Raw genomic sequence first — 12,719 nt, 5'->3', positions numbered from 1 at the left:
ATTGCCAGTAGCAGCCTTGATGGAACTCACACTGGCAATCAGATAAGAGGTTGTAAAGTGATAGATGTTTAAGAATCTTCCTGTTGAAGATAGATTCTAAAGGCAGAAAATCAAAGCAATAGGATGGTAGTTTGAGGGATTAGAATGGTTACTTATTAGGAACAGGCTGAATGTAGGCTAACTTCCAGCAAGAAGGAAAGGTAGATGTTGACAGATAGAATTGAAAGAGCTTGACATAAGCCTTCCAAGGGTTTTGGCCAGCAAGGACATAGAAAACATCATTGTGAAGGATTTTAATAGGTAGCATGAAGTAGTCAGAGGATGGAGGAGAGGGAGGAACAAGCCCTGAATCATCCAAGGTAGGGTTTTGAGTGAAGAGTTCAGCTTTAGAATTATATGAGATGGCAGTGGTGCTATCAGGTTGAAATAAAGGAGGGAAAGATGAAGAAGCAAGTTATTGGAGATATCTTTGGCTAGGTGCCGGAAGTCACAAGGTGAGTTAGATCTTTAAAGATTTTGACACTTTCTATTAATGAAGGAGTTTTTAGCTAGCTGGAGAAAAGACTTGGCATGATTCTGGGCAGAAATATATAGGTTCAAGTGCCTTTTGTGGGCCATCTTTCTATTATGTATAGCAAAAGAACAGTCTGTGTTAAGCCAAAGTTTGGAAGGTTTAGGTCAAGAGAAAGAGTGAGGAATGTATGCCTCTATGCCAGACACTGTTACCTCCATTATGCACTCAGTACACAGAGATGGGTCTCTGACACAGAAGCAGTAGTCATTCCATGGAAAATCAAAATAATACCTACTCAAGAAACCCCAACTGGCAGAGGCAAAATGCCAGAGGCACCTCCACTTAGGGGGATCCCGAGGAGGGATTGGAGTGACAGGACAAACTAAAGATATGAGATTGTGATCAGAGGAGCCCAATGGAGAAGGTAGGGTAAAAGCATCAGCAGGAGGATTAGAGGTTAAGAAAAGGCCTAGAATGTTGGGTGCATCTCCAAGATGGTCAGGAATATGAGTAGGTTCCTGCACCAGTTGCTCGAGGTCATGGAGGATAGCAAAGTTAAAAGCTAGTTCACCAGGATAGTCAGTGAAGGGAGAGGAAAGCCAAAGTTGGTGGTGAGCACTGAAGTCTCCAAGAATGGAAATCTCCACAAAAGGGAAGAGAGTCAGAATGTGCTCCACTTTGGAAGTTAAGTAGTCAAAGAATTTCTTATAGTCAGAGAAGTCAGGTGAAAGGTATACAGCACAGATAAATTTAGTTTGAGAGTGACTCTGTAGTTGTAGTCAGATGGTGGAAAACTTGGAAGATTCAACAGTGTGGGCACAAGAGCAGGTTAAGTCATTGTGCATATAGATGCAACATCCAGCTTTGGACTGAAAATGAGGATAGAGGAAGTAGGAGGACCATGTCCGAATTGGAGGACAAAATTTGTTTGCAACCCTGTTCGAATTGGGAGTTGTTTGAATTGAAGAACGTTCAAATCACAAGATATGACTGTAATGGCAAAGGGATTAGGTTCCATGACCCTTGTCAAAGCAAGTTTTCAAGTTAATACATACAATATCAAATACAACAGACATGTCTATATTTCAGAACTGTCAATAAAGCAACCTGAAAGAGAAAACAGCATACAAAGAACATGATTTCATATTAATCAAACATAAAAACATGCATAACACTCACCAATGTGTAGCTAATGCATCAGGGAGTGTAACTCGTTCACTATTCTTTTGTTTCTGAAAAATTTCTACATTCTTTGTGAGCATTATTGGTACTCTAGCTCTCTTAGCCTTACTGCTAGGACTCTCACCAAAACTCACTGACTGCTTGGGAGGCATAGTTAACAGTGAATGAAAGAACATGGCAGCAGTAACACTGTAACACATCCATGCACCAGTCAGTTACATCAAGCACTGTACACTGTACTTGTACAGTACTGTAAATATGCTTGCAAGCAAAATGACAATAGAGTACAAGTATAATAATGAGCAGTAAGGCTAAAAGAGTGGGAGTTGGAGAGACACAGAGTTCAGTTTAAAAGAGGACTGGTGGGACACAGAAGAATGAATGGTAGGTAAAGGACAGGGGAATGGTGTGCAGTTCTTTTCCAATGCTCACAAACTCATCCCTGTACATATGAATCATCATACATTACCATACAGCCTGGTTGTGTTAGTGGGAGGGTGGAGGAAAGGGTGCATTTTAAACCTTGTAATTTTACTCACCTTGGACTGAAGTTCATATCATCAGATTTTTGTGCTTGTATAAAGAAAATAGTCCCTAATTTACACATCTCATATCATCAATTTCTCATATAATAGATGCTTATATAATGGGATCTCCCTGTATATCTAAACCATCTACATCTATGCGATGGACACTTAGCAGACCTATTTTTGACTGAATGACCTCGCCATTAATACCTTGAGAGTCTGAATTTCTCTGATTGATAAGGATGGCTACTGCCTTAGCCTCTTTTTCATTACATCGCCGCAAAGACTGGAAAGCTGTGATACGCAGCTCAGATGATAAGGATTCATTCAGTACTTTCCACTTGAGCCAGTTCAGCGCCTGAAACAGGCAATTTCCCTTAGTACTTATGACAATCCCAGTTCATATAAAGAGTAGCTCTATAAAAACAAATCTCTCTCTCTCTTGCATTTGTAGTTCATATCTTATACCTTCCCACTGAGTGTTATTAACAATGATCATCATTAAATGCCATAAAATATAATCAGTTTAAACCTGTGAAGAGCAAGGCCCCCTGCCAAGTGCTGCAATGGCTGCCACACGAATGGAGTCTGCTGCCTGTTCGTTGCTACCACACATGTGTAACTTGAGTTCCACCTCGTGTCCATAATGTCTCATGTTAGCAAGACCTCGAATTGCAATCAACACCTGAAAATTTTAAGAATCTTAAAAATGATTTGGATTTAGATTTTGTAAATTATGTAAAGAGAGCAGAACCACCACATAGGGTCATTCAAAATGGTGCCTCACTTGATGGTGATGGTCCAGTTCCGAACAACTGTTAAGATTTCCACTCAGGCGGTGGGCAATCCTTCTTGCAGCCTCCATTACTAAACAGTTGTCACCATCATCTGACATGTTTTGCAATCATCAGTGGCTATCTATAATATATAATAGCATATATACAGTGTGATATGAAATCAGGATGTGAAAGCAAAGGACATGAGCAGCCTATATCAAACCTCAGAAAATAAAACACTCATTATGAAAATTATTTTAGTTTTACATAATTTATATCATGAAGATAGAAGTGACTTCAACTCACCTTTACATGATGCATGGCTTGCCATAGTTGCAATACCTAAAACTTCTGAGGCCTCCCAGTGGTCAGTGGCCAGAAGACCCTATAACCAAACTGTTAGTGTAACTTAGAATACATTATAAATAATTTCACATATACACGAGAACTTGAAAATACTTACACCACAAACATGTAATGTCTCAGCACTGGGTTGTTTGACATTGGCGAGAGACAAAGCCCAACTAGAGGATGATCTTACAAGGCCAGCTAATATCAAGGAACATTTTGCAGCAGCAGCAGTGGGGGCAGAAGAGTCCCGTAAGGCACCAGAAAACACACCCCTGAACACACATGATCAAGTCAGTATTACAATCATAATAAGTAGCAATTTTAATCATATCTCTCTTGCATTTTTGCATCCTTGTCCATCAGATAACTCCATACAGTTTTTAATTTATATTTGGCATCCCTTTTTTTCAAGGAAACTGTAATTGGCTGAAGCAGCCTTTGAAGCCTATCTTCCTTTTCTCCCCTCATGATTCCTTCTTCCTTGTCCAACATCTACATCTCTTTCACTTTTCTCCTTTTCTTCATAAATCCAAACCCTCCATCCAACACTATCTCTCTCTCTCTCTCTCTCTCTCTCTCTCTCTCTCTCTCTCTCTTGAGATTTTATCAAATGAGGTGAATTGTAGATATGTGTTCAAGAGAGAGAGAGAGAGAGAGAGAGAGAGAGAGAGAGAGAGAGAGAGAGAGAGAGAGAGAGAGAGAGAGAGAGAGAGAGAGAGAGAGAGAGAGAGAGAGAGAGAGAGAGAGAGAGATGGGTACTGTGAGTGATAAACCAGTTAAACAATACTTATTCAATACTTTATACTATTTGGATGCACAGTATAAAGCAATGCCAAATAATATTAAGCTGAGTTGTGTGGTGTGGATAGGAAGGTGTTAGGAAGTATATGGAAGAATATTAAGACAATTTAGTCTTATGCAGATTATAAGATATTAACAAAAAGAGCATAATATGAATGAAGTGAAGACAAAAAAGGAAAAGGATGAGATTAAAAAGAAAAAAAAAACTAAGCGCTGGCTAGTCTATTCTTAAGGTGCAGATTGTAGTACTCTACCATATGATATGCACTGTATTTTCTTCTCTTCATGTTTTACATGATGTCAAAGATGATATTGGATTGGGGACTGTTTACCATATTCAAGTTCTCCTGTTCTCCAAGTGATAATAAAAATTCTCAAATACAATGTTGATTTACTTTTAGAAGGTTTCTGTGGATAAATGGCAACGGGCACTGTGCTTCACTTAGCTGTGGATAAGTTCACTTATGGGGAGCACTATGAACTGCTTAGACATGTAAACATATTTATAGTTTTGAGCATGTTGTGTGTCCCCATGATGTTTCCACTTAACAAAATTCTTTAGACTGGATACCAATGAGTTCTGCTATAGACATGGAAGAAACTATTGATATAGTACTCAGGATGGGTCTAGGTATGTATAGCCAAAATGTGAGATGGAAGCTAGTGCAAAAATTGCTGGTTTTCATTCCGAGATATTGAGATGTTACAAATCAACCAGTCAGTGAACATCAGTTATTGTTACTATAACCATACCCATGATATGGACTTGCTGCAGTAACAATCATCCCCACATGTTTTCCTAATGTCCACTTTCAAGATGCATGGGTGCAACACAACCATAGGAGTGCATTATCGCGATATATAATCATGATAATTTATTGCAATAATGATATCTGGTTATCAGTAATCTGATAATTATTTTTCCCGTGTTATCGATTCATCGGCATTGGCAATAATTTTGGTTTCAAACTAGCAATAAGCAATAACATGAGCATGTTGAAGTTTTAAACTTTCAAAATCAAAAGTAGTTATTTTACTTGAAACAGTACTTTTCATTAGTGAACAAACAGGGTAAACATTGAATTTAAAGTTTTTTTCTAGGATTTATCTAAGTTTTCTAAGATAAAGATAAAAATAAAGATTCGGATTTATCAGTTTTTAATTTAAAATATCAATATTGCTATCGCTAGTATCAGAATTTTCGATTTATCAATTTATTGGCCATCAGTTATCAGGCAATCAATTTAATGACAGTAACCGATTATAAGTTATCGCCGATAAAGTTATTGTTATTGAATTATCGGTTATCGTGATAAACTTTTTCATTATCACACCCAGCTATGAACACAACCATGTTGGGAAGATGTACAGGTTATTGGTATTGACTGATGAATTGATAAGAAAGAAAAACAAGCATGTGGATGAGCATGATAACATATGAGTCATAGGTATCAGTTGTGTAAAATTAAGATATATATATATATATATATATATATATATATATATATATATATATATATATATATATATATATATATATATATATATATATATATATATATATATATATATATATATATATATATATATTTTTTTTTTTTTTTTTTATAGGAGGGACACTAGCCAAGGGCAACAAAAATCCAATAAAAAAAAATGCCCGCTGAAATGCCAGTCCCATAAAAGGGTCCAAAGCGGTAGTCAAAAATTGAAGGATAAGTGTCTTGAAACCTCCCTCTTGAAGAAATTCAAGTCATAGGAAGGTGGAAATACAGAAGCAGGCAGGGAGTTCAGAGTTTACCAGAGAAAGGGATGAATGATTGAGAATACTGGTTAACTCTTGCTTTAGAGAGGTGGACAGAATAGGGGTGAGAGAAAGAAGAAAGTCTTGTGCAGTGAGGCCATGGGAGGAGGGGAGGCATGCAGTTAGCAAGATCAGAAGAGCAGTTAGCATGAAAATAGCAGTAGAAGACAGCTAGAGATGCAACATTGCGGCGATGAGAGAGAGGCTGAAGAAAGTCAGTTAGAGGAGAGGAGTTGATGAGACGAAAAGCTTTTGATTCCACCCTGTCTAGAAGAGCAGTATGAGTATATATATATATATATATATATATATATATATATATATATATATATATATATATATATATATATATATATATATATATATATATATATATATATATATATATATATATATATATATATATATATATAAAGTGGAACCTCGTTTTCAAACTTAATTAGTTCTTGAATGCTGTTCAAAATCCAAAACATTTGAAAACTGAAACTATTTTTCCCATAGGAATCAATGTAAAATAGATTAATCCGTTCTCAGACACCAGCCTACCATGTCTTAGCAGGTAATGACTGATGCTCCTACTGCTAAGATGGCTGCCCCACAACATCTCCAGATTAGAAATTTTTTATCCAGAAAGGATGTATTGAATAAACTTTGTGACACAGAACTCATCAAAAAATATTGTTTAGACCCTACAGCCATTCTCTTTATCACCAATCCAACAGGGGAAGCCTTCCAGAATGACACAGAGAGGAGCAGCCCACTCACCCCCAAAATAAAGGTGATCATAACACTTAGACATCTTGCTGCTGGGAAAAGCTACTGGGAAAATGCAGTTGTGCAATAGTGATGGCAATGTGGGTCATAGAAAGAGCCACAGGAGGTTTGGGATTAATCCTGAGGGCTGAATCTCATTTGTTTACATTGAGGAACTTCTTCAATGGGATCACATTTAACTTATTTCAAAGATTGAATTACTGTCTTACCATCTTTGTCTCTTCTCCAAATATACGAGTATAAAAATGAAGGAAATATTTATAGAAACTATAAATTAGTAATAAATGGTAGCTTTTGCTATGTCTTGTAGTATTTGAAATCAAGAAACTTTGTTCAAAAACCAAATTATGGTGCAGCAACCGAAGCAATTATGAGTTAAAATTTTTGTTAAAAAAACTGAGTTGTTCTGAAATGGAGACATTTGGTAACTGAGATTCCACTGTATGTGTGTGTGTGTGTGTGTGTGTGTGTGTGTGTGTATATATATATATATATATATATATATATATATATATATATATATATATATATATATATATATATATATATATATATATATATATATGCCTCCCCTCCTTCCGCAGCCTCGCTGCACAAGATTTTCTTCTTTCTCTCACCCCTATTCTGTCCACCTCTCTAACGCAAAGGTTAACCAGTATTCTCAATCATTCATCCCTTTCTCTGGTAAACTCTGGAACTCCCTGCCTGCTTCTGTATTTCCACCTTCCTATGACTTGGATTCCTTCAAGAGGGAGGTTTCAAGACACTTATCCACCAATTTTTGACCACTGCTTTGACCCTTTTATGGGACTGGCTTCTCAGTGGGCATTTTTTTATTACATTTTTGTTGGCCTTGGCCAGTATCCTTCCTACATAAAAAAAAAAAAAAAAAAAAAATATATATATATATATATATATATATATATATATATATATATATATATATATATATATATATATATATATATATATATATTTTTTTTTATATATAGCTTCTCTCCTTCTCTCTGTAACTTCATCTCAAGTTTCCTTTCTGACCGTTCTATTGCTGCTGTGGTAGATGGTCACTGTTCTTCTCCTAAATCTATTAACAGTGGTGTTCCTCAGGGTTCTGTCCTGTCACCCACTCTCTTATTATTCATTAATGATCTAAACCACACTTCTTGTCCTATCCACTCCTACGTTGATGATACCACCCTGCACTTTTCCACGTTTTTTCATAGACATCCAACTCTTCAGGAGGTAAACATTTCAAGCAGGGATGATTGGATGATTCTGGGCTTGTTCCTCCCTCTCCTCCACCCTCTGACTACTTCATGCTACCTATTAAAATTCTTCGCAATGATGTTTTCCATGCCCTCGCTGGCCTAAACCCTCAGAAGGCTTACGGACCTGATGGGGTCCCTCCTATTGTTCTCCGAAACTGTGCCTCCATGCTTGCACCTTGCCTAGTCAAACTCTTTCAGCTCTGTCTGTCAACATCTACCTTTCCTTCTTGCTGGAAGTTTGCTTACATTCAACCTGTTCCTAAAAAGGGTGACCGTTCTAATCCTTCAAACTACCATCCTATTGCTTTAATTTCCTGCCTATCTAAAGTTTTTTAATCTATCCTCAACAGGAAGATTCTTAAACATCTCTCACTTCACAACCTTCTATCTGATCGCCAGTATGGGTTCCATCAAGGCCACTCTACTGGTGTTCTTCTGGCTTTCCTTACTGAGTCTTGGTCATCCTCTTTTAGAGATTTTGGTGAAACTTTTGCTGTTGCCTTGGACATATCAAAAGCTTTTGATAGAGTCTGGCACAAAGCTTTGATTTCCAAACTACTCTCCTACAGCTTCTCTCCTTCTCTCTGTAACTTCATCTCAAGTTTCCTTTCTGACCGTTCTATTGCTGCTGTGGTAGATGGTCACTGTTCTCCTAAATCTATTAACAGTGGTGTTCCTCAGGGTTCTGTCCTGTCACCCACTCTCTTATTATTCATTAATGATCTAAACCAAACTTCTTGTCCTATCCACTCCTACGCTGATGATACCACCCTGCACTTTTCCACGTTTTTTCATAGACATCCAACTCTTCAGGAGGTAAACATTTCAAGCAGGGAAGCCACAGAACGCTTGACTTCTGATCTTTCTAAAATTTCTGATTGGGGCAGAGCAAACTTGGTATTGTTCAATGCCTCAAAAACTCAATTCCTCCATCTATCAACTTGACACAACCTTCCAGACAACTATCCCCTCTTCTTCAATGACACTCAACTGTTCCCCTCTTCTACACTGAACACCCTTGGTCTGTCCTTTACTTATAATCTGAACTGGAAACTTCACATCTCATCTCTAGCTAAAACAGCTTCTATGAAGTTAGGGGTTTTGAGATGTCTCCGCCAGTTTTTCTCACCCCCCCCCCGAGCTGCTAACTCTGTACAAGGGCCTTATCCGTCCATGTATGGAGTATGCTTCACATGTCTGGGGGGGTTCCACGTATACTGCTCTTGTAGACAGGGTGGAATCAAAAGCTTTTCGTCTCATCAACTCCTCTCCTCTAACTGACTGTCTTTAGCCTCTCTCTCACCACCGCAATGTTGCATCTCTAGCTGTCTTCTACTGCTGTTTTCATGCTAACTGCTCTTCTGATCTTGCTAACTGCATGCCTCCCTTCCTCTCACGGCCTCGCTGCACAAGACTTTCTTTCTTTCTTTTCTTTCTTTCATCCCTATTCTGTCCATCTTTCTAACCCAAGAGTTAACCAGTACTCTCAATCATTCATCCCTTTCTCAGGTAAACTCTGGAACTCCCTGCCTGCTTCTGTATTTCCACCTTCCTATGACTTGAATTCCTTCAAGAGGGAGGTTTCAAGACACTTATTCATCAATTTTTAACCACTGCTTTGATCCTTTTATGGGACTGGCATTCAGTGGGCATTTTTCTTTTTATTTGATTTTTGTTGCCCATGGCCAGTGTCCTTCCTACATGAAAAAAAAAAAAAAAAAAAAAAAATATATATATATATATATATATATATATATATATATATATATATATATATATATATATATATATATATATATATATATATTGTTATATGCAGCGAGATAATGTGATATAAAATAGAGAAAGTAGTAAGAATGAATGACAAAAGAATAATAATAAGAGAGAGAGAGAGAGAGAGAGAGAGAGAGAGAGAGAGAGAGAGAGAGAGAGAGAGAGAGAGAGAGAGAGAGAGAGAGAGAGAGAGAGAGAGAGAGAGAGAGAGAGAGAGAGAGAGATGAAAAGAGAGACAGGTTGGGGACAAGACTTGGACGTGTCCCAGACACAGAACTACCCAGCCTGAAACTTCTAGAATGATATTTATTCATGCAATCACTCATATTCCCCACATAAATTTCCTTACTTTCCATTGTCCATTCAATTTGAGTTTCATTCAGTATTTAGTAGAAGAATTGCTCTTGACAATAAAGTAATCAGTGTTTATCTAGCCCCATTAGTTTAATCATTAGAATTTTCAGAAATGAAATGTTTTGTTTGTGTAAAGACAGCATGGGGAGCAGAGTGTGGGTGGGTGTACATATGTATGTGTGTCACTGCCCCTCTTTCTTGTACCCCAACCCCCTTGTAGCAGAGTGGGAAAGTGTTTGCCATGCTTTCCCACAGCCAGTCACTACCCAGCCCTTAGACAGAGCAGACGTATTGAGACGAGGACTAATACTTGATGGAGACTGAGGCAGGATAAGAGTTAGTCAGGTCAGTTGCTTTAAGGGGATAAGTGAGTCATTACCAGCCGTACACCCAGACCTACTTATATAAAACAGGAGTCTCCATAGTAGTCTGACAGAGAGGATAGTTGTGCATAATACACTCCATACCCAAAGAGGTGACTCCTCAACTACATGTGTGTGCAGGTCAAGCTCTTGTACAGTGAGCGGTGAATGGCCCTCCTGTGTTCATGGGCACTCGTTTGCAGTCATGTCTCTTGTTGGTTAGTTTGTTTAGTGTTAAATGCTACTGCATCAGGCTCCTGGTAGATGCTTGACTTCCAGAGGACTTAAGTAATTAGATGTGTAGTAAGCTTTATTGTCTCATCAAGTCCTGACAAGGCCTGCTATTCAGGAGGCAGTAAATGACACTACTTGGCTTGAGGCTATAACACACAGTTGGACAGTGAGAGGACTTGTTACAGAGGGTGATTGTCCAGCAAGGTGTTATACCTCGACCATATAGGTATTACTGCATGCTATAACTGTTTCTTCCTAGATGTGGTTGTTGATCTTTTCACAGCTGTGGGTGTTAAGTGTTGTTAGTATTTCCCTTGTCTGTAGGTAGGTAAAACAGACTGACAACCTCAATTAGTGTGACCTGGTGTTACAACCTGTTGTGAAAAGGGTGCAGGAGTCACAAGGGATCCTGTACATCTGTATTTGAGGCCTGCACTGAGTCCACATAGAAAGTAGTTCAGGAAAGCTAGTCCAGGTGCAGCAGCTTTATGAAGGGGCTGGGAATTGTGGTCATAACAGAAATGTATGTGTGTGTGTATACAGTTAGCGCGGACCGTAGTGCAAACTTTTTGAGTTTGCACTACGATCCGCGTTTTGGGGAACCATATGATTCTGTGTAACCAAAATCAAGCCGGGAGAAAGTGACTAACCGGCATCCTTCCCCAACACTCCTACCCGCCGCGCGTCACGTTTCTCGGTCTCAGTGTGTTACTGGCCAGCGGAGAGTTCGTTTTTCCTGGCTTTGTCTCAGAATTTCTTTAGCTTTTACCATTATTTTTGCTGTCCTTTTGGGCGTGCTATGCTCTTTGCATGATGCCTGGAAACCGTACAAAGCATGATGATGTCGTGAGAGTTGTTGAACTCCACAAAGTAGGTAAAAATAATCGAGAAATAGCCCATTTAGTTGGATTGACAGAATCAACTGTGTCCAGACTCCTTAATAAATGGCGTGTGGGTGGCAAGGGTGATTTTGTGCCCACCCACAAACATGCTGGGGGCAAGGCCCTTGCTATATCTCCAAAGGCTTTAAGGCTTGTAAAGCGTCAATTGGACCTCCAACCTTCTATTACTGCAAAGGAATTGAAGGAAAAGAACCCTAAACTTCTTGGAGGAGTCTCTATTAGGACAATTCAAGAAAATATTCAGAAGCGCTTAAATTACTCGAAAGTTAAAGCACGTGTTAAGCCCTTGGTCACTGCCCGACAAAGGGCTCGACGCGTCAAATTTGCCAAAGAATACAAAGACTGGGACATTACAGCCTGGAGAATGGTACTTTGGACTGATGAGGCGATCTTTTGTATCAGCGAGAGCAAGGGAAAGAAGGTGTGGAAGTCTCCTGCTGCGTCAGCATGTGACCCACGCCTGACGGTGACAAGTGTTAAACACCCACCCTATCTCATGGTTTGGGGTGCCTTTGGCTATGGTGGTTTGGGAAACCTTGCAATACTCCCTAAGGGCCAGACTGTCAACTCAGAGCGCTATATTAAACTTCTGCAGGAGAATTTGGAGAGTGTTTTGCAAAAACCGGATGTGAGATCCTGCAGCAGGACGGCGCCCCTTGCCACACCTCTAAGGCGGCAAAAAAATGGCTCAATGATTGTGAAGTTGAGTATATAAGGGATTGGCCTGGTCAGTCACCCGATATTTCCCCCATTGAAAACTTGTGGGGCATCATGAAGGCACGCCTTCGTCAGGAGGACACATCAACTATTCCTAAGCTTGAATTAGCCATTCAGAAGGTTTGGGATGAAATACCTGCTTCCCACTGTCAGAATTTGGCCGATTCAGTCCCAAACAGACTTAAACAGGTCATTAAGGCCAAGGGCTTCCCGATCCCCAAGTAATTTTGAATGTAGGTTTTTATTTTATTTTTTGGATTTTTTTAATAAATGAAATTGAGTTTTTTCTGAAGTTTGCACTACGGTCCGCGCTAACTGTATATATATATATATATATATATATATATATATATATATATATATATATATATATATATATATAT

The 12,719-nt window shown here is 38.7% G+C and overlaps 1 protein-coding gene across 8 annotated transcripts in view; it reads right to left on the bottom strand.

Moving 5' to 3' along the window:
• The window catches only part of LOC135106420 (uncharacterized), a 505,119-nt gene that overhangs the window by 432,701 nt on the left and 59,699 nt on the right, over positions 1–12,719 (bottom strand). For 7 of the 8 annotated variants that reach the window (XM_064015423.1, XM_064015429.1, XM_064015428.1 and 4 more), the window contains 5 exons: positions 3,463–3,622; positions 3,306–3,384; positions 3,011–3,111; positions 2,756–2,908; positions 2,434–2,581 (listed from right to left, as the gene is read on the bottom strand). In XM_064015423.1, coding sequence (XP_063871493.1) covers positions 2,434–2,581; positions 2,756–2,908; positions 3,011–3,111; positions 3,306–3,384; positions 3,463–3,622 — 641 coding nt within the window. Of the gene's footprint in view, positions 1–2,433; positions 2,582–2,755; positions 2,909–3,010; positions 3,142–3,305; positions 3,385–3,462; positions 3,623–12,719 lie in introns of those variants that run through there. The other variant, XM_064015430.1, reaches the window with a different exon arrangement.

This window comes from Scylla paramamosain, chromosome 13 (assembly GCF_035594125.1).
Source record: "Scylla paramamosain isolate STU-SP2022 chromosome 13, ASM3559412v1, whole genome shotgun sequence".
Lineage (NCBI taxonomy): Eukaryota > Metazoa > Arthropoda > Malacostraca > Decapoda > Portunidae > Scylla > Scylla paramamosain.
The sequence above is the reverse complement of the archived record's forward strand: the minus strand, read 5'-3'. Positions and strand labels throughout refer to the sequence as shown.